The 27,793-nt window shown below is 47.7% G+C and overlaps 1 protein-coding gene across 5 annotated transcripts in view; it reads right to left on the reverse strand.

Moving 5' to 3' along the window:
* Positions 1 to 6,079: 6,079 nt before the first annotated feature.
* Positions 6,080 to 27,793, reverse strand: part of ORC5 (origin recognition complex subunit 5) — an 85,427-nt gene continuing 63,713 nt past the window's right edge. For 3 of the 5 annotated variants that reach the window (XM_075316314.1, XM_075316313.1, XM_075316312.1), the window contains 8 exons: positions 22,409 to 22,457; positions 20,386 to 20,476; positions 19,345 to 19,397; positions 19,144 to 19,256; positions 17,708 to 17,755; positions 8,273 to 8,383; positions 7,793 to 7,905; positions 6,080 to 6,215 (listed from right to left, as the gene is read on the reverse strand). In XM_075316314.1, the coding sequence (XP_075172429.1) occupies positions 6,170 to 6,215; positions 7,793 to 7,905; positions 8,273 to 8,383; positions 17,708 to 17,755; positions 19,144 to 19,256; positions 19,345 to 19,397; positions 20,386 to 20,476; positions 22,409 to 22,457 (624 nt within the window). In that variant the 3' untranslated portion in view covers positions 6,080 to 6,169. The other 2 variants (XR_012724443.1, XM_075316315.1) reach the window with 2 other exon arrangements.

A 27,793-nucleotide genomic window follows, 5' to 3' on the forward strand; every position in this document is an offset into this window, starting at 1 on the left:
TCTTGCATAACACTCTGGGCAGCAGTGCCAGAGGAGGAAATACATAAGGCAGTCGAAACTGCGACCAATCCTGAACTAATGCGTCCGCCGCCAGAGCTCTGTGATCTTGAGACCGTGCCATGAATGCCGGGACTTTGTTGTTGTGCCGAGACGCCATGAGGTCGACGTCCGGCGTTCCCCAGCGGCAACAGATCTCTTGAAACACGTCCGGGTGAAGAGACCATTCCCCTGCGTCCATGCCCTGGCGACTGAGAAAGTCTGCTTCCCAGTTTTCTACGCCCGGGATGTGAACTGCGGAGATGGTGGAGGCTGTGGCTTCCGCCCACAGCAGAATCCGCCGAACTTCTTGGAAGGCTTGACGACTGCGTGTGCCGCCCTGGTGGTTGATGTACGCGACCGCCGTGGCGTTGTCCGACTGTATGCGGATCTGTCTGCCCTCCAGCCACCGCTGGAACGCCTTTAGGGCTAGATACACTGCCCTTATCTCCAGAACATTGATCTGAAGGGAGGACTCTGTAGGAGTCCAGGTTCCCTGAGCCCTGTGGTGGAGGAAGACCGCTCCCCACCCTGACAGACTCGCGTCCGTCGTGACCACAGCCCAGGATGGAGGCAGGAAGGATTTTCCCTTCGACAAAGAAGTGGGAAGAAGCCACCACTGAAGAGAGGTTTTGGCTGCCAGTGAAAGAGAGACGTTCCTGTCTAGGGACGTCGACCTCCTGTCCCATTTGCGGAGAATGTCCCATTGAAGTGGACGCAGATGAAACTGCGCAAAGGGAACTGCCTCCATTGCTGCCACCATCTTCCCTAGGAAGTGCATGAGGCGCCTCAAGGGGTGTGACTGGGCCCGAAGGAGAGAGTGCACCCCTGTCTGCAGTGAACGCTGTTTGTCCAGCGGAAGCTTCACTATCGCTGAGAGAGTATGAAACTCCATCCCGAGGTAAGTCAGTGATTGGGTCGGTGTCAATTTTGACTTTGGGAAATTGATGATCCACCCGAACCTCTGGAGAGTCTCCAGAGCAATGGTCAGGCTGTGTTGACATGCCACCCGGGAGGGTGCCTTGACTAGAAGATCGTCTAAGTAAGGGATCACCGAGTGGCCCTGAGAGTGTAGGACCGCCACCACTGCTGCCATGACCTTGGTGAAGACCCGTGGGGCTGTCGCCAGGCCGAAAGGCAGTGCCACGAACTGAAGGTGTTCGTCCCCGATGGCGAAACGCAGGAAGCGTTGATGCTCTGGTGCAATCGGCACATGGAGATAAGCATCCCTGATGTCGATTGATGCTAGGAAGTCTCCATGGGACATCGAGGCGATGACAGAGCGGAGAGATTCCATCCGGAACCGTCTGGTTCTCACGTGTCTGTTGAGCAGTTTGAGGTCCAGAACGGGACGGAATGATCCGTCCTTTTTTGGCACCACGAACAAGTTGGAGTAAAAACCGCGACCACGTTCTTGAAGGGGAACGGGGATCACAACTCCTTCTGCCTTCAGAGTGTTCACCGCCTGAAAAAGTGCATCGGCTCGCTCGGGGGGCGGAGATGTTCTGAAGAAACGAGTCGGAGGACGAGAACTGAGCTCTATCCTGTAACCGTGAGACAGAATGTCTCTCACCCATCGGTCTTGGACTAGTGGCCACCAGGCGTCGCAAAAGCGGGAGAGCCTGCCACCGACCGAGGATGCGGTTTGGGGAGGCCGAAAGTCATGAGGCCGCCTTGGAGACGGTTCCTCCGGCGGTCTTTGTAGGACGTGACTTAGACCGCCATGCAGAAGAGTTCCTCTGGCCCTTCTCTGACCTGTTGGACGTGGAGGAATGGGACCTGGCTGAGGGCCGAAAGGACCGAAACCTCGGTTGTATTTTTCGTTGCTGAGGTCTGTTTGGTTTGGACTGGGGTAAGGACGAGTCCTTTCCCTTGGATTGTTTAATAATTTCGTCCAATTGCTCGCCAAACAAACGGTCGCCAGAAAATGGCAAACCGGTTAATAACTTCTTGGAAGCAGAGTCTGCCTTCCATTCGCGTAGCCACATGGCCCTGCGGACTGCCACCGAATTGGCGGATGCTACCGCTGTACGGCTCGCAGAGTCCAGGACGGCGTTCATGGCGTAGGACGAAAAGGCCGACGCCTGAGAAGTCAAAGACACAACTTGCGAAGCAGAGGTACGTGTGACCGCATTAATCTCAGACAGACAAGCTGAGATAGCTTGGAGTGCCCACACGGCTGCAAAGGCCGGAGCAAAAGACGCGCCTATGGCTTCATAGATGGATTTCATCAGGAGCTCTATTTGCCTGTCAGTGGCATCCTTGAGCGATGAACCATCTGCCACTGATACTACGGATCTAGCCGCCAGTCTAGAGACTGGAGGATCCACCTTGGGACACTGAGCCCAACCCTTAACTATGTCAGGGGGGAAGGGGTAACGTGTGTCATTAAGGCGCTTAGTAAAGCGCTTGTCCGGAAATGCTCTGTGCTTCTGGACAGCATCTCTGAAGTTAGAGTGATCGAAAAACGCACTCCGTGTACGTTTGGGAAACCTAAACTGGTGCTTCTCCTGCTGCGAAGTCGACTCCTCTATAGGTGGAGTTGGGGGAGAAAGATCTAGCACCTGGTTGATGGACGCTATAAGGTCATTTACTATGGTGTCCCCTTCAGGTGTATCTAGATTGAGAGCAACGTCAGGATCAGAGCCCTGAGCTGCGACCTCTGCTTCATCCTCCAGAGAGTCCTCATGCTGAGACCCCGAACAGCGTGATGAAGTCGGGAAGGTTCCCAGCGAGCCCGCTTAGCCGGTCTGGGACTGCGGTCCGTGTCGGAGTCCTCACCGTGGGACCTAGGTGTCACCCCAGGAGCACTTTGCTGCGCCGACCGAGAGGGGCCTGGGGGCGATGAACTCACAGTGCCCTGGGCCTGTGTTACCGATCTGGACTGCAAGGCTTCTAGTATCTTAGCAGACCATTTGTCCATAGACTGAGCCATGGACTGTGAAAGCGACTCAGAGTTTCTCAGCCAAAACTGCAAACTCTGTCCCTGCCACCTGGACAGTGGAAGCCGGCGGTTCTACCTGAGCCGAGGGTCCCACCAGTGCCCGAGGCTCCGGCTGAGTGCCACAGGGGCCGAGCATTGCACACAGTGAGGGTAGGTGGAACCTGCAGGTAACATAGCCGCACAAGAGGTACAGGTTGCAAAATAAGCCTGTGCCTTGGCACCCTTGCTCTTTGCGGACGACATGCTGTTGTCTCCTCTGAGAGTGATCAGTGAGGGTATATAGCCAAAAGCAAAATAATGCGGCCGAACAGAGAAAATGTATAATATATTATATATATATATATATATATATATATATATATATATATATATATATATATATATATATATATACACACACACACACACTTCGGCACCTAGGGGGGCCAGCACCTGGTAACCGGTGTGGCTTACCGACCGCCCAAAGCGGTTGTGTGTCCACCAGATTCCCCGCCTGGGCCTCCCAGAGCTGCAGAGCTCGTTCTGAAATCCTCCACCGGCAGAAGTGATTGTAACAATGGCTGCCAGAGTTCTCAGGGGAGGAGGGAGCCGTGGGCGGTGACTAATAAAGTGCGGGAATCTGGTGCCCCACAGTGTTCAGTGAGGGGGGAGGAGAACACCTAAGTATGCTCCAGCCCTCACTGCCGACGTCCAGTCGACCGTCCCGCCCTTACCCCTGACTGACAGGCCCGGGGGCGGGAGTTATGGTACTAGGCCGCAGAAGCCGGGGACTAAATTTAATAACGCGGCCGACGAACAGGCGCGGTCGGCGCGGTAGTCCCGGTCGTCACAGAAAAAACAGCAGCCGCTGCAGCGTCTGTAACACAGGCGCTCCATGCGCCGTCCCCAAGGGGACACAGAGTACCTTTTAGATGCAGGGCCTGTCCCTGATGATACCCAGTCTCCTGTCCGTCAGATTCCCCCAGGGGCTGCGGAGGGAGCCCGGTCCTAGTGAAAGGTGACCGGTTAGGATCCCACTTCTCCCAGAGCCTCTAAGGGATGGGGAAGGAAAACGGCATGTGGCTCCAGCCTTTGTACCCGCAATGGGTACCTCAACTTTGACAGCACCGCCGACTTAGTGGGGGCATGCCGGGGGCCCCGTGGGGGCCCTCTTTTCTTCCATCCGATACAATCAGCAGCTGCTGCTGACTAAAATGTGGAGCTTGCGTGAATGTGTGCCTCCTTCAACACAAAGCATAAAACTGATGGGCCCGTGATGCACGGGAGGGTGTATAGCAGAGGGGAGGGGTTACACTTTTTAAAGTGTAATACTTTGTGTGGCCTCTGGAGGCAGAAGCTATACACCAATTGTCTGGGTCTCCCAATGGAGTGACAAAGAAAAAATATATATAAGATCTATCTATCTATCTATATATATATATATATATATATATATATATATATGAAAAAAAAAATGAATAGATGAATAGAGTATGAAAAAAAAAAACAAAATCACAAAAAAAAATCCCACCTGTCATGAAAAAAAGATGCAAAAATAATTTCAATGTCTAAACTGTAAAAGAAAAATAAATAATTCAGCTCTTTACACCGCATGTCTGCAATAAACAAACAAAAATGTGCTGGGTCAGAAACGGGCAAATGATCAAGTCCTCAATGAGTTAAAAAGTTAAAATGACATTTATCAGTAAACAAAAAGGATTGTGCATGTTGTAAGTTAACATGGCTGAGCCTTTGTTCACACGGCGAATGACTTTATTGTGCGCAAGCTATATTCCACCCGACTGCGTGACCCTGCAAGGTAATTAATACCCAGTGGTGCAGGGCTATACTCTTATTTATTTATGCTCACACGGGGAATGAGCCACAACCATTGGTGTTTGGCAGTGGCTAATATCTCTTGCACAAATTGAGAATACATGTACACTGCGCTGAACCAGGCATGAATGTGTGCAGAAGTCCGGAGGTACAGCTGCCAGTAGAACGATCCAACAGCATGGAGACCTATGGACACTTTTAGGGGTCTAAATCATCTGCAAGCATTTACTCCTTCCATATTGTCAATAGCTCACTACACTGCCCAGCATGCCTCATATCACTGATCTGTGAGACTTCTGTGACTGTCTACATATTTAACAATGTTACTGCAGATTACAAGCATGTAATGCAAATGCATAAGGAATATGTGTCATACCACATGCGTGACATAGCATAGTCTACCAATTAGAAAAGGCATCCGGTATGCTGGCAGGTAGTATGATGTTAGCAGAGCTGTGGTCTGAGGGCCACTGACAAACTCTTACGTGGCCAATGAACCAGGGTCCTAAAGATCTTTTTGCTCAACTCGAATTACTGAATATATTTGTCCATCCCGAGAGTTCTCTCACTGTTTGGTTGCAAGGGTGAGAGGATAGTGACAATACTAGATATTAAAGAGATTGGTCGCTACTTTAGCATTGATGGCCAAACCATAGGAAAGGTCATCATTGTCTGATTGGCCGGGGTCTGACAACGCACACCGATCAGCTGTTCCTGGTTTCTGCGGCAGCAGCAGGCAATGCTCAGTTCCAGGGTTGCCCCGTCAACTGATTGCGGCCAGGTACTGCATATCCGCCTCCCAATCCAATCAGTAGGAAACAGATGTGCAGTGCCCGGCCCTGACCACTATCAAAAGACGGGGCAGCTCATGAACTGAGCATTTCCGGACGCCTGCTGTCGCCGCCAGCACTAAGAACAGCTGATTGGTGGGGTTGCCAGGTGTCGGACCCCGGCCATTCAGACATTGATAACTTATCATAAGGATACGCCATCAATGTTAAAGTAGTAGCCAAGCTCTTTAAACTAATATGGCTGACAAAAAGTAGCAGAAACATGAGTCTCACAAACCGTTGAACTTACATGTAGTAACTGTTCAGCTTCTCTCCGGTAAGAATTAAGGAGCTTCAGGAAGTTTTCGTGGAGGGATGCACTTACATATTATATTGGAGTGATATAGGCTTGCTGTATGTACTTTTGTACCACTATTATTTGCTCTAAACATTGTAAAGAAATATTTCCATAAAGACCATGGTTTTTTTTCGATATATTTAATTACAAATTGGAACAACATATAAAAATATTAAAGCATGGATGAAAATGTTTGCCCAAATACTGTATGAAGTCTTCAATTTCAGATGGAACCAGAAAGGGGTTTCAGAGAAAATCATACAAATATCTGACAATATCAAAATTCACAGTCCTGCCAAAGAAAAAAAAAAGGGAAAAGTTAAATTGGTACTGCTCTGATCACTTCTGCATATAGAGGTAAGCGGGGAGGTGACATAACCGCTACAGATACATGCCGCGCCTCTAAAACAGGTGAATGATAGCTGACGGCCACACGCTTTTTTCGGCAAATTTTACTACATGTGAAGCCACCTATCTGCTCACCTCTTTATGCTTGGGAAGTGTCCGATCACGTCAAGACCACTTCAGACTCATTTGCAAATGTATTAAAATGTGGATTTTTTGGCCTATGAAGCAGCATAATTTATATATAAAAGGTTTGGACTGGCTTATTCTTTAAAGTGCTACATGACCATTCAAGCAGCTTGAAGTGTGTGTGGAGTGCTTGATTGTGATGACAGATTATCTCTAATACTGAATTCAGTTTATATTGTAAAATCTGGTGAATGATCCGCTTTAACACTAGAAGTCCCAGAAATTTCGAGCTCCCCCCTGAAGTCCCGAAAGACGGTCAAATGACTTTTAGTCCAAACTGAATAGAACTAACTAGAAACTAAATGGCTAAACTTAATGGAAAACAACAACATCCTGTGGTGCGACAGTAATGGCCTTAATTACAGAACAAAAGACGGTGATTATAGGATGTTAGCTAAAAATCCTTCAGGTCATTCGACCTGTCTCTGGGTTCCAAAGGTAGAAATGTTAAATTACCCCTCTCTGGGACTTCTAGTGTTAAAGTGGATAGCAGGGGGAGGTTGGGTGCCCCCCATACCTCATCTATTAGACTAAACAATGTTATTTTTTGGGTGCATTCCCTAGTCATGAAAAACCTTTAATGAACTCTAAGGCTGTGTGCGCACGTTGCGTCGTGTCCATGCTGCAAATTCTGCAGCGATTTATCAGCACATGTGCACTTCAAATCGCTGCAGACATACTGCATAATGGATGCAGGGTGTCTGCAGAATAGATGCCGAATTCATGCGCTCGGGATGCTGCCGCTACCATAGACAGAGTGGAAGCAGCATCCAAAGCGCATGAAAGACGTGACATGCTGCATTTTTGAACGCAGAGATTGTGTCAAATTTTTGACTCTCAAAACGCTGGGTTCAAAAAAGCATCGTGCGGATGGATTATGCACAATCTTCATAGATTGTGCTGGGGACGCAGGACGCATGCATTTACGCTGCACTGCAAAACGCAGCGTAGATGCATGAAATTACGCAATGTGTGTACATAGCCTTAGGGGACATAGTTACATAGGTTGAAAAAAAGACCTAGGTCCATCTAGTTCTATCTTCCGCCACCTATTATACATTTTGTCATTAAATCCCTTTTATGGTGTATAAAAATTTGAATAATAATAATAATAATAATAATAATATCATTATTATTATTATTATTATTATTAAGGCTTAAAAAAAAAAAAACGACAAACACACACATTGCCTGCACTAAATCAAACCAAACTATCATCTGTTTATATACTGTGGATACTTCTCAATGTTTCTTTTCCACTTATTTTGGTAAATTATCCCTACTTAAAGCTGAACATACTAACATATGTACTGTATACAACTATAAAGAAAGCACCTTGCTACAGCTCTGATAAAATCCAGTGACACGGTACATTTGTACTTTGGTACATCAAGCTGATCATCATGGCCCACCAGAGTTAAAAGCTGAAGCGTTACAAGTGAAGAGATCTAAAAAAAAAAAAAAAAAAAAAAAAAATTACGGACATAATTATTTAAAGCCAAAAGGATCAACAATAAAATAATCTGCAGACAAGTGCATGAGGAGCAGGAACTTCATCTACATTCCCCTTCGCGTAGACTGTAGACTGTTCTTCAATGCTTGCCTGGCATTGGGTTCGAGCAGCTTGGACACCGCAGGTTGCCCGACTCTGGGCTACACAATCTGGGACCCCGCAGGTTGCCCGACTCTGGGCTACACAATCTGGGACACCGCAGGTTGCCAGACTCTGGGCTACACAATATGTGAAACAACCATCAGGACAAGCAGGTTTAGCAATTCAGCGCCGGCATTTTCAGGACACAGCATTCTATTTACCTGGGAAAAAATATTTGCAGTGGGCGCCACTCTGCTGTCCACAACACTATACAGTATGGCCAACAGTCTATCCAGGGGGAAAGGCTTGGGACCCAGAAGATGATTGCTAGTCTGCAAATAAAAAAAACAAAAAAAAACAAACAAAACACAAACAAATCCGTTTTAATCAAGGACCTCTTATACAATGATAAATATTTAAATGGAAATTAAAGTAAATCCTATCCAACCTATAAACTACAAGTCTTTGAATGACAAAGAATTAAAATCTAAAGTGCTGGACATAATGCAACAAGTCTTGAGAAAAGGAAAATACACGAAAGTAGAGGGGGACATGGATATCTATATGGCATATTGACCATAATAAAAATGATTGTTAACATACAAAGGAAATCTATTTTAATAGCATATTAATAGGGCCATCTGTACAAATATGTCATATGTTAAAAGAAATCCATCACCAGGTTTTTCTATGTAATGTGACAGCAGCAAGATGTAGAGTCTAAAACCACCATTCCAGCGATGTGTCACTTTCTGGTCAGCTTTCTGTCATTTTAATATACGGTAATCACCATTCTTTCTACTGCAGATCTAGCAGTTATCTGAATGCTGAGTCCTCTATAACAGCACATACCACTGATTGGCAGCCTTACGTGTACACTGTACATGGACAGAAAGTTGCTAATCAGTGGTGGGGGCAGGAATACATAGCAGTTGATAAGGAGGCACAAGGCAATTAGTCGTGTAGTGATAATTTCCAGCTAATAAACGGATTTATGTGTACTCACCGTAAAATTGTTTTCTCTTAGCCATCATTGGGGGACACAGGACCATGGGTGTTATGCTGCCTATCCATAGGAGGAGGACACTAAGTAGATGCAAAAGCATAGCTCCTCCTCTGCAGTATACACCCCCTGGCCGGGCCAGGCAACCTCAGTTTTAGTACACAAGCAGTAGGAGAAAAGAAAAGAAAAGAAAAAAAAAAAAAAAAAAAAGAGAGTCATAACCAAATAAGGTACTGAGAGAATCAAGGCCCAACAGGGCAACAGGGTGGGTGCTGTGTCCCCCAATGATGGCTAAGAGAAAACGATTTTACGTCGAGTACACAAAAATCCGTTTTTCTCTAACGCCTCATTGGGGGACACAGGACCATGGGACGTCCTAAAGCAGTCCATGGGTGGGAAAAAAAAAAAAAAAAAAACACAACGCAACCCAAGGACTAGGAACCAGTCCCAGACAGCCTGGAGAACCTACAGAGAGAAGGTGCTCTACTGCCGTTTGCAGAATTGTCCTACCCAGATTTGCCTCAGCTTAAACCTGGGTATGGAAGCTGTAATGCTTTGAAAACGTATGTAGGCTAGACCAGGTCGCAGCCTTACACACCTGTTCCACTGAAGCCTGATGCCGAATGGCCCACGAAACGCCAACTGCTCGCGTGGAATGAGCCCGCAGCCCACTAGGAATGGGCTTGAATTGCAAGCGGTAGACTTCCTGGATCGCAGAGCGAATCCAGCGAGCCAGCGTCGCCTTTGAAGCTGCCTGTCCCTTCTTAGGCCCCTCAGGAATGACGAACAAAGAGTCCGTTTTCCTAAAGGGGGCTGTCCTGGACATGTAATATCTGAGAGCTCTGACGAGGTCTAACGAATGCAGAGACCTTTCCACGCTATGAACTAGGTGTGGACAAAAAGGCAGAACAATGTCCTCGTTCAAATGAAACAGGGGCAGGAACCTTTGGAAGAAAATCCGGAACGGGGCGCAGAACCACCTTGTCCTGGTGAAAAATCAGAAAAGGCTCGCGGCAAGAGAGTGCTGCCAGCTCCGAAACCCGTCTGATGGACGTAATTGCCACCAGGAACGTTACCTTCCAGGACAGAAGAGCAAGGGAGGATTCCTTGAGAGGTTCAAAGGGAGACCTCTGGAGACCGTCCAGAACGAGATTGACGTCCCATGGGTCCAGCGGCCGTTTGTACGGGGGAACTAGATGGTAAACGCCCTGGAGGAAGGTCTTGACCTGCGGTTTTTGAGCCAGGCGGCATTGGTAGAAGATTGAGAGCGCTGAAACCTGACCTTTAAGGGAACTGAGAGCCAACCTGCAGAAAATCGAGAATTCTGGGAATGGCCAGAGGCAGAGGCTGGACGTTAGTTTCCCTACACCATGAAAGGAAGATTTTCCACGTACGGTGGTAAATGCGGGATGAAGCAGGCTTTCGGGCGCTGATCATGGTGGAGATAACCGCGGGGGAGAATCCTGCTCTTGTTAATACCCAGGTCTCAATGGCCATGCCGTCAGCTTCAGGGCTCTGGAGTTCTGATGAGAAATGGGCCCTTGGGTCAGCAAGTCTGGGATATCTGGAAGGCTCCACGGTACGTCTACGAGCATTTGTACTAATTTGGCGTACCAGGCGTGCCTGGGCCAGTCCGGTGCTATCAGAATCACCGGGACTCCCTCTGCCTTGATTTTCCTGATTACCCGCAGCAGCAGAGGTAGAGGTGGAAATATGTAAGGCAGGCGGAAGTGGTGCCAGGAGCAGACTAGAGCATCCGCGCCGATGGACTGCGGATCGCGTGACCTGGCTATGAACGCGGGTACCTTTGCGTTCAACCTTGAGGCCATTAGATCCACGTCTGGTTTACACCAGCGAGTAAAAAAAAGGGAACCAGCACGATCTGAAATTGGCATGCCTCATATAAAAAGTGAAAATTCACAAATTTATTCCAACTGTACTATAATAAAAAAATGAGATTTTTAGCAAATAATTGATCAATTTTTTGAGCCACCCCTGCCAACGTCACGGCAAATCTCAATAGGGGGGTCCTACTCTACATTCTGTATTTCATGTGCCATGCGGCCTCCTAGATAAAGTTAAAAGCAGAACCATAATGGAGCACACATACCTGCAACCTGTATATAGCCGATTCCATGTTGCAAAAAAGGCACTTGTGGATAGAGACCAGCCCAGGTCCCAGCATGTGGAGCAAGCCCTACACATACCAGGACTATATCAGAACTGATCCTCCCAGTGTCAAAAAGCAACCATTGATAAAGGCGGACCAGATCCAAGAATGGTGCTTAATTAGCATTGCCTGTGGAAAGGGGTGAGGTAACTGAGTCTGAACAGCTACCAACAGGAGGAATATATTGCAAGCCAAAATCAGGCGTGCATGGTATGGTGTTGGTCAGACACCAGATTTGTAGCATAACTACGGTCAAAACAGAGAAAAAAAGGCCGCATGGCACATGAAATACAGAATGTAGAGTAGGACCCCCCTATTGAGATTTGCCGTGACGTTGGCAGGGGTGGCTCAAAAAATTGATCAATTATTTGCTAAAAATCTCATTTTTTTTTTTTTTATTGTAGTACAGTTGGAATAAATCTGTGAATTTTCACTTTTTATATGATGCATGCCAATTTCAGATCGTGCTGGCTCCCCTCTCTCTCTTACACCAGCGAGTGCAGATGTGTAGGAACACTTCTGGGTGGAGAGACCAATCTCCGGCGGCCAGGCCTTGGCGACTTAGAAGTCTGCTGACCAGTCCTCTACTCCCGGTATGTGTACCGCTGATATCACTAACCCTGTCGATTCGGCCCAGCTGAGGATCCTGTGGGCCTCGAGATAAGCTGCCTTGCTGCAGGTGTCCCCCTGCCGATTGATGTAGGCTACAGCTGTATCATTGTCCGATTGGACTCGAATCGGATGACCCGCTAGCAGAGGGCAGAACGCCCTGAGCGCGAGGAAGATCGCGCAGATTTCCAGGATGTTTATGGGTAGGGAAGACTCCTGGGGCGTCCAACGTCCTTGAGCAGTGTGGAGCCGGTACACTGCTCCCCAGCCTAGGAGGCTGGCGTCCGTCGTCAGGACCAGCCAGTTCACTTGGAGAAAAGATCTCCCCTGCGATAGGGATGAGGACCGAAGCCACCAGCGGAGTGCGTACCTGACTGAAGGCGTCAGGTGAAGATGTCTGTCCGGGGAGAAGGGGCTCTTGTCCCAGGCCGCTAGAAGGGCTAGCTGCAGTGGGCGGAGGTGCAGTTGAGCAAAGGGTACCGCTTCCATAGCCGCCACCATCCTGCCGAGCACCTTCATGCTGAATCGAATGGAGCGAGACGGAGGACGTAGAAGGCAGCGTACCGCTCGTTGAAGAGCGATCGCCTTGTCCAGGGGGAGATAGATCAAGCCCCAACGGGTGTCCAGGGACATGCCCAGGAAGGTGATGGATCGTGATGCGATCGGGGATGATTTGTCTAGATTCACTAGCCACCCTAAGTGGGATAGGGTGTCCACAGTGATCTGTACGCTGGTTGAGCAGTCGCGGAAAAAGGGGGCCTTGATGAGGAGGTCGTCCAAGTAAGGGAGAACGACTACTCCCCTGGCGTGAAGGACGCTCATGGCGGCCGCCATGACTTTGGTGAAGACCCTTGGTGCGGTGGCAAGGCCGAAGGGTAGAGCTACGAATTGAAAGTGGGAGTCCTGAACTGCGAAGCGGAGGAACTTTTGGTGATCTGGGGCGATGGGTATGTGCAGGTACGCGTCCTTGATGTCTATGGAGGCGAGGAATTCCCCTTCAACCATGGATGCAATAATGGACCTTAGGGACTCCATTCTGAATCTCCGTACGTGCATGTTTGTTCAGGAGTTTGAGGTCCAGGAAGGGTTGAACTGACCCATCCTCTTTGGGGACCACAAAGAGGTTGGAATAAAAACCCATGAACTTCTCGTCGTCCGGGACAGGTATCACTCCTGCTGTTTGGAGCGAGTGGATTGCTGAGAAAAAAGTTTTGCGTCGTTTTCGAGTCTTTGGGGAGTTTGAGAGAAAGAATAGACTCGGGAGTTGGGTCCTGGTAACTGGAAGACACAAGGTCTCGCACCCATTTGTCGTCTGAGGCGGCAGCCCAGATGTGTTGAAAGAGCCGCAGTTGACCTCCTACAATGAGTGTGTCTTCCGGGGCGCCGAAGGAGTCATGAGGGGGGAAACGTCGTGGACGAGTCTCCCTAGTCCTGAACTGTTTCGGTCTAGGCTGCCATGACGAAGTGGGTTTCGGGGAGAGCTGAGAAGGTCGGTCCCTGCGTAGTCCACGGCTGGTGGCGGGGACAGGACCGGATGTCAACCAACCAATGAGTTCCGAAGGAGCGGAACGAGGACTGTGGACGTGTGGACGTCTGGTGAAGGTCGTCCTGGACGAGGGAGGTACTCTTTCCTCCCGTGGCGTCAGAAATGAGCTTGTCCAGACGTTTGCCAAACAATCGGTCTGGAAAAAAGGGAAGGCCCGTGAGAGACTTCTTGGAGGCAGAGTCCGCTCGCCATTGTCGGAGCCAGAGAGCTCTACGGATGGCTATGATATTTGAGGCGGCAAACGCTGCGCTGGTAGCAGCGTCCATGGAGGCCTGCATGAGGTACTCCGCTGCAGCGGCAATTTGAGCTGTTACCTCTGTGAAGGTATGAGTGAACTGGGATTCCTCAAGCGAAGTGTTAAGGGATTCTGCCCAGACCGATATCGCCTTTGCGACCCACACAGAGGCAAAGGAGGGCGAGAGGGAGGAACCCGTAGCCTCAAAAGCAGAGCGGGCGAGGTGCTCCACCTGTCTGTCGGGTCCTTGATGGAGGAACCATCGGGTAAAGACAGGAGCGTCTTTGTGGCAAGGCGGGAGACCGGGGGGGGGGGGGTCGACCTAGGGCGGATCGGCCCAGCCCTTAGGGGCAGGTGAGGCAAAAGGGTACCGGGACTCCATGAGTTTTCGGTTACCGAAGCGCCTGTCAGGCTTCTCCCTTTGCTTTGTGAGGATATCCTGAAACTCTGGGTTATCAGCGAAAACCTTTTTGGAGTTTCCTTGCCCTCTTAAAGGAGACCGGATGGTCAGTGGTAGTGGATGGGGGATCGTCCACATGCAGTGTTTGGTTGACTGCTGCTATAAGGGAGTCTATTGCAGTTTGATCATCTGGGGAGGATGAAACCAAGGAATCCTCTTGGTACAAACAGCATTCTCCCTCCTCCAGCTCTTCAGAAGCCGTGGAGCATGTGGGAGAGCCTGCCCTGTGTTCTCTCGAGGGAGAGCCATGGTGGCCATGATAGAGTGCTGGAGACACCCGGCCGTGTGCTCTTTTCCTGATCCCTGCAACCGGTGAAGCATGTGGCCGGATTACCTCAGAAGGATCCTCCATAGGGGTATCCTCAGGCCGCGTTCCGTCCAGGGACCCAGAATGGTGTGGAGGACGACATTGCATAGCCAGCACCAGGTTCTGTGACAGTTTTTCCATGGATTGGGACAGAAACTGTGCCCATTCCGGTGGGCTGGGAGCCCTGGGCTCTGGGCTGACTGTTGCGGCGGTGGTGGCGGGGGGGGGTTTCTTGGGGGCTATCGGAGCACAGGACTCACAGAGAAGAGGTAGCTCTAGCTCAGCGTGGCAGGCTGAATAATCTCTTAGTACACTTAGAATTCTGCATGTGCCTAATAGGAGTATGTCAGGAGGGGGAGCAATGCTCAGCAGAGCTACAAGTGAAGCAGGTACCTCACCAGAATCAGCCGATGGCCCTGCGTCCTCAGGAAGGAGTAAGCTCTGTGGAGAACTTCCACGCTTTCCTGGGGGGCGGGGCTTAGCGCTAAAAGAGCGCCAAGAAGAAGTCAGTGTGCCCCCCTGCTGTCGGTAGCAAAAAACTGCGGGAAGGGAGCTTCTGTGACAGCTTTTCTACCCCTCCCTCCAGTCAGCACACAGCTTGTCACCGGTGGATTATCTCTGCCGGCTTTCCTGCAATCAGAGCATGTAGCTAGAGCAAATAAGCAGAGCAAATAAACAGTGCGAGTTCCTGAGCTCTGGGCCCTCCCCCCGCCACTGGTAAATTATCTGTGCAGGATTTTCTGCAAACAGTGAGGGACTTCCCCCTCCTCCAGCCAGCACGCAGTTAGAGAAAAATTAACACTGTGTTCAGGATCCCTGGGGCTCTCCTCCTTGCAATCAGCAAGGGACTTTCTCATAATAAATACTGTAAATTCAGTAGTCCTGGGAGCCTTCCCTGCACCGTCTTTTCTCCCTTTGTCTGGGAAACCAGTCAGGGGGGATCTCACCTTAACGCTGCCTCAGTCCAGGCAGTGGGAATAGCGGAGTCAGCTTGCTGTGTCCGGCCACACAGGTGCCATGTTCAACTCAGAGCCTGCAAAGAGGGGCTGAGGAATTGTGCCTTTGCCCTGGGCTCAGGATAATCTGTGTCTGTGGGACCCGTCGTCCAGTAAAAGGCAGCCCAGGATCCAGCGTCGCAGGAGGGGGTACGTGGAGGCAACACTCCGCGTTCCCGCCTGTTGATGGTATTGGGAGATCGGTCCCAAAAGGAAACAGTCGCCCTCAAAAAATAACAACACCTTGAAAGATGTGTCTCCTACAGACAATAAGCTAAAACTGAGGTTGCCTGGCCCGGCCAGGGGGTGTATACTGCAGAGGAGGAGCTATGCTTTTGCATCTACTTAGTGTCCTCCTATGGATAGGCAGCATAACACCCATGGTCCATGGTCCGGTGTCCCCCAATGAGGCGTCAGAGAAACACTGACTTTACTGAAACAGCAACATAGCTTAGTAAGTGACAACAGTGGAATATGGGTTCCTATCCTACACCATGCTTCTATCAGATTACCTGCTGACAGATTCCCTTTAATCAATAATCTACCATACACATGAGGCCTGCCAAACTATTAAAGCAATATGTCGGTGACAGATGGGAGAGGTAAAAGGTGAGTGATAAAGATTCAGGAATGTTGTACTTAAACATGCCTAATCCTTACATTGAGAGATTAGGCACCGTCAGATGTCAAAGTCTTTTTATAAGTTGTCATTTACAAAACCCAGACCTGTCAGGCCTGTAACACAACCATTTTTCATAACATTATTGCACATAATACTGGAAACATTCTCCGGAATTTATTCAATATACTTCCAGCAGTAACTAAAGTCTTAGAGGAATTCTGTCAGCACAAAATGAGCGCTCAGTGCACCCTTGCTGTGGCCGAGCGGTTCAGTGCACTACTATATTTCCATCTATTTCTGTCCTCCAGCGTCTATAAAACCAGAGACAGGTAGGAAGGTGCGCTGAACTATTTGGCCCCATCAAGGGTGCACGGAGCTTCTGTGCTTGGTTTAAACAATCATTTTTTGCAGACACTTCCCTTTAAACATGATTTGCTGAGGGAACGTGTACAAGCATCACAAGCAGCAGTACAACTGACTGGCTGGGACCTTTTGGATAATCCAACTGCTGACTACAGTGAAATTAGCAGAAATGATTCTCTAGTCTGAAATTTATTGTCTGCCACAAAGATGCTGACCAGGCTCCAGGGAATACCTTCTAGGACCCCTGCTGTTCTCCATCTACACCTTCAGCCTGGAACAGGTCATAGAGGCCTACAGCTTCCATTATCCCCTCTGATATCACCTCCTTACTAACCAAAATCCCATAAGGTCTGTCTGCTACTTCATCCTTCTTTTCTGCTTGATTTCTAAAACTGAACATGAACAAATCAAAACTCATCATCTTTCCCCAGTCTCACTCCACCTGACCCGTCCATCAAAGTCAGTGGCTGCTCATTCTCCCCAGTCCCACGTGCTTGCTGCCTGGGAGTAACCCTTGACTCAGCTCTCTCCTTCAAGGCACATACTCAAGACATTTCCACCGCCTGCTGACTCCAACTCAAAAATATTTCCAGGATCCATACATTCCTTCACTAAGAATCTGCAAAAATACTAGTGCATGCTCTCTTCATCTCCCGCCTAGACTACTGCAACCTCCTGCTCTCTGACCTCCCTTGTAACTCTCACGCACCCCCACAATGTATCCTAAACTCTGCTGTTCAACTAATCCACCTGTCCCCCCGCTATTGCCTAGCCTCTCCTCTCTGCCAATCTCTTCACTGGCTTCCCATTGCCAAAAGACTCTTTTTCAAAACACTAACCATGACATACAAAGTCATCCACAACCTGTCTCCTCCTTACATATGTGACCTAGTCTCCCGGTACTTACTTATACGCAACCTCCAATCCTCACAAGATCTCCTTCTCTCTTCTTATCTCCTCTTCCCACAATCACATACAAGATTTCTCCTGCACCTCACCCATACTCTAGAACTCTCTGCCACAACATATCAGACTCTAGCCTATCATGGAAACCTTCGAAAGGAACCTGAAGACCTCCTACAACCTGCAGTCCACTATACTGCTGTACGACCAGCTCTACCCTCCCCTACTGTATCCTCACCCATCCCCTGTAGACAGTGATCCCTCACGGGCAGGGTCCTCTCTCCTTCTGTACCAGTCTGTTGTTCATGACTATTGTATTAGTCCACATATGCCCCTTTTCACATGTAAAGCGCAATTGAATAAAGGTCACTATGATTATTGTAGCTCGAATGTGTGCCTCTATAGCTCTACATAATTCAATTTGCTTAAAGTATTCTTTTTACCTTTTCGTGCTTCTTCAGGAAATCAGTTTTTCTAATCTTCCCATGATGCTAAAAAAAAAAAACAAAAAAAACCTTCATTGAGCTTTAGTAGCAAATAGAATAGGCCATAAGATTTACATCCATAATACTGACTGCATGACCCAACTGCAATACGAAGGCGGACATGGAAAAATGAGTAGTAATATTATTAATTATTATTATTAATAATAATATAGGGGCTGGTTTGTGCTTACTTTGAAAACCCATGTCTATGTTTAATCCTAAATCCAGCTAAAGAGTGAGAGAACTCAGTCCAAGGATATTCAATCTCTGTCCGGTCTGACTGACTGCTGCAGCTTATACTGAGCAGTGTGAAATCTCAGCAGGGAGGCGTATGCTGAGGAGCTATCTATTAAGCAATGCGGAATGAGATTGAGATAAAATTTTCAAAAAGAATTATACAGCCATCATGACATGAGTTTTTAAAGTAGGTACACCAGCCTCATCAGATCTAAGAGATCTATTTACTAATGTATGTTGATTATTCTGTGAGATATGGTGACATAACTTTAGTACAATAAAAGTTTTGACTTATCTTTTTTATATATACACTACCGTTCAAAAGTTTAGGATCACTTGGATATTTCCTTATTTTTTAAAGTAAAGCAATTTTTTTGTCAATGAAGCCAACATTAAATTAAACAGAAATACACTCTATACATTGTTAATGTGGTAAATTACTATTCTAGCTTCAAACGTCTGGTTTTTAATGCAATATCTACATAGGTGTATAGAGGCCCATTTTCAACAACCACCACTCCAGTGTTCTAATGGTACATTGTTCTAATGGTACATTTTGACAGCGAGATGCAAGGGGTTAACAGGCGCAGTGGGTCCCGGACCTACTTGTGCCTGATAGCCGCACATGTCAGCTGTTCAAATCAGCAGACATGTGCAGGGATCACTGTCGGCGTCAGCTGGTGGGGATTAACCATGCACGATCCATGACGTACCCAGTACATCATGTGTCGTGAAGAGTTTAAATAAACAGTAAAGCAACAGTTCCGTTTCAAGGACCTACATGATATTGGTCTATTTTGGTGATAATTTATATTTAAAACATTGACCTATGTAATTAAAAGAGCACAACATCTTTCAGACATCTAAATTAAATATAGTTCACAGTAACACAAATGCCAACATAACCATAACTTAACAGCTGGCTCCATATTATAGTGTGTAAACCTCACAAACGTCTGTTATATAGCTTTTATATTACACAGGACAGCAAGTTCTTTGGATTTTTATTTTTTTTTTGTTATTGGTACGCAGTACAAAAAAAAATAAACCTATAAAGTTTTATTGTAGTGACTGCAGGGTGTGTGAAATCCATGCCACAAGATTCAGCAATCCAACGAGCAACAACATCAAAGCGGAAAACAAAAACAGGAACATACCTTCACAAAAAATCTCTTATCTGTCCTCGCTGGATTATATGAAGCCAAGTACCCAGCTATGAGAAGAAACTTGGAGTAATACGGCAGCTCTACATGTGCATGTGCCGACAGTCCTGGAAAGGAAAGAAGATGTATAAAGGTACAAAACAATAAGGTGCAGGACAAAGGACATCTTTAGAAAATGAATTGCACAGAATTCACCTTTCAGTTGTGAGGCTTCTCGGTCTTCTTGCTGCATTTTTTCCCACTGAGAACTAAGGAAAAATAATATCAAATGATAATGTTGCTTCAAAATAATTCCTATAGTGTTATTTCTGATATAAGAAACTCAAATTTCCCCACATACAGAGGAGAAGTCACATTCTACAAATGTGGTCAACTCGTGATCTCACACCCAAGAGGGAATGTCAGAGGAGATTACTTTATTTCAGGATAAAAAGAAATATAAAAAAGTTATTTTCTACAAACTTCTCTTTAGTTGCAAGTACAGCCTTGCCTTCATTTCCAAAGGCTTTGGGGGCAGACGCAATAAGACTGACATTTTGTGCGCCGGTCTGGAAGCAAGAATCCACTGGAGGAAGATGCGGAAAAAATCATTAGGAGGCGTCTAAACTAATGAATTTGTCTGGCTACACCCTTCCTATTACGCTCCATGTGCTTAACAAAAAGCTGAAGGAGCTGGCGTTAGAGCTGAGCAAATAGTTTTGCAGGACCCTGGTGCAGCAGGCCCATCGGTAGTTAGTGGTCACCGGACCAGAGCTCTGCGAAACCTCTCCCTACCTGCTGGCGCCTCTTCCGATTAGTACAAATGCCTACATTTTGACATATTTGCAACAGTTTTAAGCCAGTTTTCTGGCTCACTGTTTAATGGCAAACTGTTTAATGAATCAAGGCCTTAGTTTATAAATAAAATAAAAAAAAAAATCAAAGACAAATCTTACGTTTTTTTGGCAGATTCACACCATAAGTCCAGATATATGATGGTCCAAGACACACAAACTTAAAGGTATGTCTATGCATATGGGAATATGCTTTTATTAAAATGGGATTTAACAAAAACTAAAGTGAAATCAAACACAAAAAGTCAATTATTCTGTATGTTATTAGGGGTCCTACCTAATAGACCTGAGCTGTTGTGACCCTTGTAAGATGTCAAGTCTTGAAGCAAATAAAGTCATTTTAAGTTTATAAAATGGTCCAAATAATGTGACTCATTACACATTTAGAACAGGGACATCATACCTTGATATCTCTCTGAGATAAACAGTCTGCATTGCCTTCTTCAAATGTGGCTCAATATTCCTCCACAGCTTATGTGTCTCAGTTTCCTTTACTGAAAGCATAAAAATAAACCATACTAAATCTGATGGCAGAGATGCCTCATGAGTGGGGATGAACAGACTCACGGTAAAGCAGACAGCTGGAGGCTGGTAATATAAGGCTGGGAAAACCCATGGTTATTTGGCCCTTCCCAGCCTATAAATAGCAGCCCATTGTCACCCTTGATACTTCTGGGGTTGATGTCAGCTGTAAATTAACAGCTGGCATCAAGCCCAGGGGTTAGTAATGGGTAGGGATCCCGCATTAGTAACGCAGTAAGTGTACAGTTAAAAAAAACAAAAACACACAGGGGATAGTTTATTTGAATAAAGACTCCTCCACACTCACTTGTTCACTAATTAACTAAAAAAAAAAAACCCTTGAAGTTCCAATGTAATCCAATGGGGAATAAAGACTCCGCCACACTCCTTCATTCAGCAATTTATTAATTTAAAAGACCATGAGAAATTCTATGCCTGTCGCTGACCAAGAGTGACTGATTCGATGGTTATCGTAGGACATTAGATCATTGGATTAAGTCGGAATGTCAAGGATTTTTTTTTTTAATTAATAAATTAGTGAATGAAGAAGTGTAGGGGAGTCTTAATTCAAATAAACTATTTTTTTCCTGATTGTGTGTTGTTTTTTTAACTGTACACTTACAGGGTTACTAACAAGGGTATCTGATAGACGCCTATCCATTACTAACCCCAGGGCTTGATGCCAGCTGTCAATTCACAGCTGACCTTAATCCCAGAAGTATTAAACCCGACTGCTTTGGCTCTTCTCGATTTGCTCTGGTGTGGTGGCAAAGCGCCAGAATTTGCGCATCTAATAGATGCACCATTTCTGGTGGGCTGCTATATTTAAACTGGGAAGAGTAAAATAACCATGGGCCTTCTCAGACTGATAATACCAGCCCCCAGCTGCTTACTTTACAACAATACGGGCGACACCCCACTATTTTTTTTAATTATTTCAATAATTTTAATAAAAAACGTGGGATCCCCTCTCATTTGGATAACCAGCCAAGATAAAGCAGCCAGCTGAGTGTGTCAAAAAATTAGGAAACACCATGCTATTTTTTTTTTTTTTTACATTTTGTTTACAGCAGTGTGCAGGCATGTTCCACATGCAATAAAGCTTGTTGATGTGCCGCACTGCAGCCTTTCAACAAATTTACTAGCACCCAAACTCTGAAGTAGGACACGGACTTCCATTTAAACTATCCGGTACAAACCCCTAACTTTACCATTCGAGTTTTCTCATCCCTACTTACAAGCCATTGAACCAAAGCTGTGAAAGAAGGTAAATTATAAAGCTCAGAATAAAAGAGCGCAAATAGGGTCTTAACTGGTTAATAAAGTGCAAAGTGCACGATATTCCACTCATCTATTGGGGTTGTGATAGTGTCAACCCCTACGAAGGCTTAAAGGTAAGGGCTCCACATGGGTTAAACTTCAATGCTGGAGAGGAGAAATTGGGTTAATGCCACGATGCCGCCGAATGAAAATACTGTTTATTAATAATCAACTTCTTTTATTTCATAGGTCTACGCGTTTCAGGGATCAAGTCCCCTTCTTCAGGACATGACCGCAAAATTAACATGATCAATAGTATTTTGCTTGATTTTGCTTTCTTATCCTGAAGAAGGGGACTGGATTCCTTAAACGCTTAGACCTATGAAATAAAAGAAGTTTATTAATAATCAACAGTATTTTCTTTCGGCAGCAGCGTGGCATTAACCCTGTTTCTCCTCTCCAGTGTCTCAGTAAATTATAACAGGGACTGACACTCAAATGCTGCCTGCTAACCCTTTACAATACCGCCAGGTTCGGGAATGTCCTACATAGTGAAGTTGAGACTACACTACATCAGACCACAGATAATACATTGCCCCTTTCACAAAGTACAATTCCCTTACAGGTTAAGATGGCACACTCACCTTCTCCTCTAACCACTGGTTCGCTAAATTTTGAAAAGTTTAACGCAGCCTGTGTGAGACACAACAAAAAAAGTAAATGTACTGCATATACACACAAAGAATAAAGACCAAGGACATTGGCACAAAAATATAGTATTCATTGTTAGTGTATCTCCATAGGTGTATGATTTCACGTGGAGGAAAACACAGGTTCTTTTTTGTTGTCCAGAAAAATAAATAAATAAATGTGGCATGTTGCATCAGATTCTATAATAAGATGTATTCTTCCCAAGAAGCAACATGCAGGCGCTCCCCGAGGACTTTGTTCTATTGCACACCATACGCACCTACATTTGACATAAGAATGAGGTCTAAAAGCTTACAAGTGAAGTTTTTAAAAATATATTTAAAGCACCACTTCAGTGTTTTGATTTTCAGCGCTGGAGTGGCACATTACATCTAAGTTTCCTGTCCCCGGTCTTATACCATTTTTCAATGTCGGTTTGGTCACGTGGCACCATCTTGTGTCCGTAACTTGTTGCTGGCCAAAAAAAGAGAATTTTGTTACTTACCGTAAATTCTTTTTCTTATAGTTCCGACATGGGAGACCCAGACCATGGGTGTATAGCTTCTGCCTCCGGAGGACACACAAAGTACTACACTCAAACGTGTAGCTCCTCCCTCCTAGCATATACACCCCCTGGTAGCCAGTCCTAGCCAGTTTAGTGCAAAAGCTGAAGGAGGACATCCACCCACAAGTAGAGACAGAGCAAAACCCGGAACAACCGGAACCTCTGTCTACAACAACAACAGCCGGTGAAAACACACGGAACAAGAAACCTGCCAACAGGCAATAGGGAGGGTGCTGGGTCTCCCATGTCGGAACTATAAGAAAAAGAATTTACGGTAAGTAACAAAATTCTCTTTTTCTTCATCGTTCCTTATGGGAGACCCAGACCATGGGACGTTCCAAAGCAGTCCATGGGTGGGAATAAACAGAAAACCTGAGAAGTAGGCGAAACCTAACTTCACAAATGGGCGACAGCCGCCTGAAGGATGTGTCTGCCCAAGCTCGCATCTGCCGAAGCATGAGCATGCACTTGGTAGTGCTTCGAAAATGTATGCAGACTAATCCAAGTGGCAGTCTGACAGACCTGCTGAGCCGTAGCCTGGGCCTGAAAGGCTAAGAGGCACCGACAGCTCTGGTCAAGTGTGCCTTGATCCCCGGCGGGGGAGGCACTTGAGTACACTGGTAGGTATCGGAAATGGCCGACCTAATCCAACGAGCCAGGGTCGGTTTAGATGCCGAGAGGCCCTTACGCTGACCAGTGGTCAGCACAAAAGAGAGCTGCACCGCCTAAGAACAGCGGTGCGAGACACATAGATCCGGAGCGCCCGCACCAGATCCAGAGTATGCAACGCCTTCTCAAGGCGATGAACAGGAGCCGGACAAAAGGAAGGCAGGGAAAATGCCCCGGTTAAGGTGGAAGCAGCAAACACCTTAGGGAGAAAGTCCGGAGTCGGACGGAGAACCACCTTGTCTTGATGAAAAACCAAAAAAGGTGGTGACTCCGAAGAGAGTGCAGCCAAAACAGAGACTCTCTTGAGGGAAATTATGGCCACTAGAAAGACCACTTTCTGTGAAAGACGAAACAAAGAAACCTCCCTAAGAGGCTCAAAGGGGGGTTTCCGGAAGCCGTGAGGACCGGATTAAGGTCCCAGGGCTCCAAAGGCCGCTGGTAAGGCGGAATGATGTGAGATGCGCCCTGCATGAAGGAGCGCACCTGAGCCAGCCGGGCGATACGCCGCTGGCACAACACTGACAGAGCCGAGACCTGTCCCTTAAGGGAATTGAGGGATAGTCCTAGCTACAGACCGGACTGTAGAAGGGACAGGAGGGTCGGCAAGGCCAAAAGGCCAAAGGATACTTCAGAGCTCGAGTCATAGTGGAGATGACTTCAGGAGGGATACCAGAAGTCGTCAAGATCCAGGACTCAAAAGCCACGCCATCAATCTGAGAGCCGCAGGATTCTGGCGGAAAGACGGACCTCGTGAGAGAAGGTCTGGACAGTCCGGGAGACGCCATGGCACCTCTACGGACAGATGGAGCAGGTCAGGGTACCAAGCTTGCCTGGGTCAGTCTGGAGTAATGAGAATGACCCGACGGCCCTCCTTTCTGATCTTGCGCAGGACTCTGGCAAGAGCTAGAGGGTGAAACACGTAAGACAGACGAAGCTGGGACCAAACTTGAACCAGTGCGTCTGCCGCAAAAACCTGAGGATCGTGGAGCCACGGTTTGACGGCTGAGATAATCTGCCTCACAGTTTTCCACGTCTGGGATGTGGGCTGCGGATATGGTGGACTAGGAGTCCTCCGTCCACTGAAGAATGCGTTGAACCTCCAACATTGCCAGGCGGCTGAGTGTCCCGCCCTGGAGGTTGATGTAGGCAAACGCTGTCGCGTTGTCTGACTGGACTCGAATGTGCCTGGCCGTGAAAGGCTTAGAGAGGTAGAAACACAGAACACAGCTCTGATTTCCAGCACATTGATCCAGAGGGCTGATTCGGACAGAGTCCAAGTGCCCTGCGCTCCATGGTGGAGATATACTGCTCCCCAGCCGGATAGACTAGCATCCTGGTGAGGATCACCCGGGACGGGGCCAGGAAGGAGCGTCCCTGAGACAGAGGGGCCGAAGCCACCACTGAAACGAGCCCCTGGTCTGTGGCGAAGCCACCACCCCGTGGAAGGAGGAAGTCCGCTTGTTCCAACAGCGGAAAATATCCAGCCGCAGAGGACGCAGATGGAACTGGGCAAGGGAATCGCTTCCATTGACGCCACCATCTGATCCAGCACCTGTATTAGGTGCCTGATGGAACGACGTTGACCGCCAGCGGAGGGACTGCTGTTTGATTAAGGGCAGCTTCACAAGTGCCGACAGAGTCTTGAATTGCGTCCCTGGGTACGTGAACTTCTGGGTCGAAGTCAGAGTGGACTTGGACAGAATGACAAGCCACCCGAATTGGTTAGAGTGACGAGAGTGAGCGAGGCACTCCGCTAACAGTCTGCACTGGATGAAGCCCAGACTAGAAGGCCGTCCAGGGCAAAAGAATCACTGCCAACCCCTAGAGGTGCAGGACTGCAATCACAGCTGCCCCGACCTTGAGAATACTCGAGGGGCCGTGGCGAACCCCAAGGGAAGAGCCACGAATTGGACCACTCCGATTGCAAAACGTAGCCAACGCTGGTGTGAAACTGCGATTGGCACATGCAGAAAGGCATCTGATGTCGATGGATGCTAGGGAATCTCCTTGGGTCATTGATTGATCGCAGAGACTCCATGCGAAAATGCCGCACCTGAACATGCTTGAGAAGCTTGAGATCCAGGTCGGAAGGCACCGCCCTGTTCGGGGACTAGGAATAGATTTAAGCAGAAATCTCAGAACCGTTCCCAGTCGGGAACCGGTACAATTACTCCATTGGCCTGCAAGAATGCCACGGCCTGTGAGAAGGCGGTGGCCTTGGAGCAGGGGGGAGTTGACAGAAAAAAATCTGTTTGGCGGGCTGGATAGAATTCTATCCTGTAGCCGTGGGAGATGGTATCCCGCACCCACTGATCGGAGACGTGTTAAAACCATACGTCGCCAAAGTGGGAGAGCCTGCCACCGACCAAGGACGTTGCTGGCGTGGCCAGATAGCCAGGAGGAGGCTGACTTAGTGGCAGCATCTCCTGCGGTCTTCTGAGGACGCGGCTTCGTGCGCCATTTGGGTTTACGATCCTTGGCTGAGCTAGTGGACGAGGCCGAGGGCTTAGCCTCCTGAACACAAAGCATTGAAACTGGCTAGGACTGGCTACCAGGGGGTGTATATGCTAGGAGGGAGGAGCTACACGTTTGAGTGTAGTACTTTGTGTGTCCTCCGGAGGCAGAAGCTATACACCCATGGTCTGGGTCTCCCATAAGGAACGATGAAGAAAGTACAAAGTTAAGTCGCAAGACCTAAATACAAGTCTATGAGAGTCAGAACAAGGCTCTCATAGAGTTGAATTGATTTCTAATTTCCAGCACGCTACATGAAACACTGAAGAAGCTGGAAGGTCACAAATCGCAGGAGACCGACCAGAGCAACAGCGATAACAGAAGACAGCCGCAGGTGAGTATATCTCTAGGGGCAGTGAACGTAGATTTAAAGCATCACTCCAACAATGAAATAAAAAACAAAACAAAAAAAACAAGGGAGTAGTCCTTTAAAGATCCTACACCGCATAGCAAGTGTGAACAGGACCAAATTTGGGATAGTGTCAGTATGCTGCAGAGGTCTATGCACAGAGCTGCTCCATAGAGTACCTGCAGCTCTGTACTAATGGGTTAGGCACTTCATACATTGCTGTCTTATGATGAAATTCTCCCTTTAGAAGCATTGCTGCAAGAGGAAAGTATATGAAATCTAAAAAGATCTGGAATTTTGCCTCGTTACACTAAAGGCCCCGTCACACTAAGCAACATCGCTGCTAACGAACAACTTTTGTGACGTTGCTAGCGATGTTGCTGTGTGTGACATCCAGCAACAACCTGGCCCCTGCTGTGAGGTCGTTGGTTGTTGCTGAATGTCCTGGGCCATTTTTTAGTTGTGTCCCACTGTGAAGCACAGATCGCTGTGTGTGACAGCGAAACAGCAACAACTAAATGTGCAGGCAGCAGGAGCCGGCTTCTGCGGAGGCTGGTAACCAATGTAAACATCGGGTAACCAAGAAGCCCTGTCCTTGGTTACCCGATATTTACCTTTGTTACCAGCCTCAGCCGCTCTCACTGTCAGTGCCGGCTCCTGCTCTGTGCACATGTAGCTGCAGGACACATCGGGTAATTAACCCGATGTGTGCTGTAGCTAGGAGAGCAGGGAGCCAGCGCTAAGCATTGTGCGCTGCTCCCTGCTCTGTGCACATGTAGCTGCAGCACACATTGGGTAATTAACCCGATGTGTGCTGTAGCTAGGAGAGCAAAGAGCCAGCGCTAAGCATTGTGCGCTGCTCCCTGCTCTGTGCACATGTAGCTGCAGCACACATCGGGTAATTAACCCGATGTGTGCTGTAGCTAGGAAAGCAAAGAGCCAGCGCTAAGCATTGTGCGCTACTCCCTGCTCTGTGCACATGTAGCTGCAGCACACATCGGGTAATTAACCCGATGTGTGCTGTAACTAGGAGAGCAGGGAGCCAGCGCTCCGTGTGCGCTGCTCCCTGCTCTCTGCACGTGTGGCTGGTCACTGGTTGCTGGTGAGCTCACCAGCAACTCGTGTAGCGACGCTCCAGCGATCCCTGCCAGGTCAGGTTGCTGGTGGGATCGCTGGAGCGTCGCAGTGTGACATCTCACCAGCAACCTCCTAGCAACTTACCAGCGATCCCTATCGTTGTTG

Source organism: Anomaloglossus baeobatrachus, chromosome 6, assembly GCF_048569485.1.
Source record: "Anomaloglossus baeobatrachus isolate aAnoBae1 chromosome 6, aAnoBae1.hap1, whole genome shotgun sequence".
Taxonomy (NCBI): Eukaryota; Metazoa; Chordata; class Amphibia; order Anura; family Aromobatidae; genus Anomaloglossus; species Anomaloglossus baeobatrachus.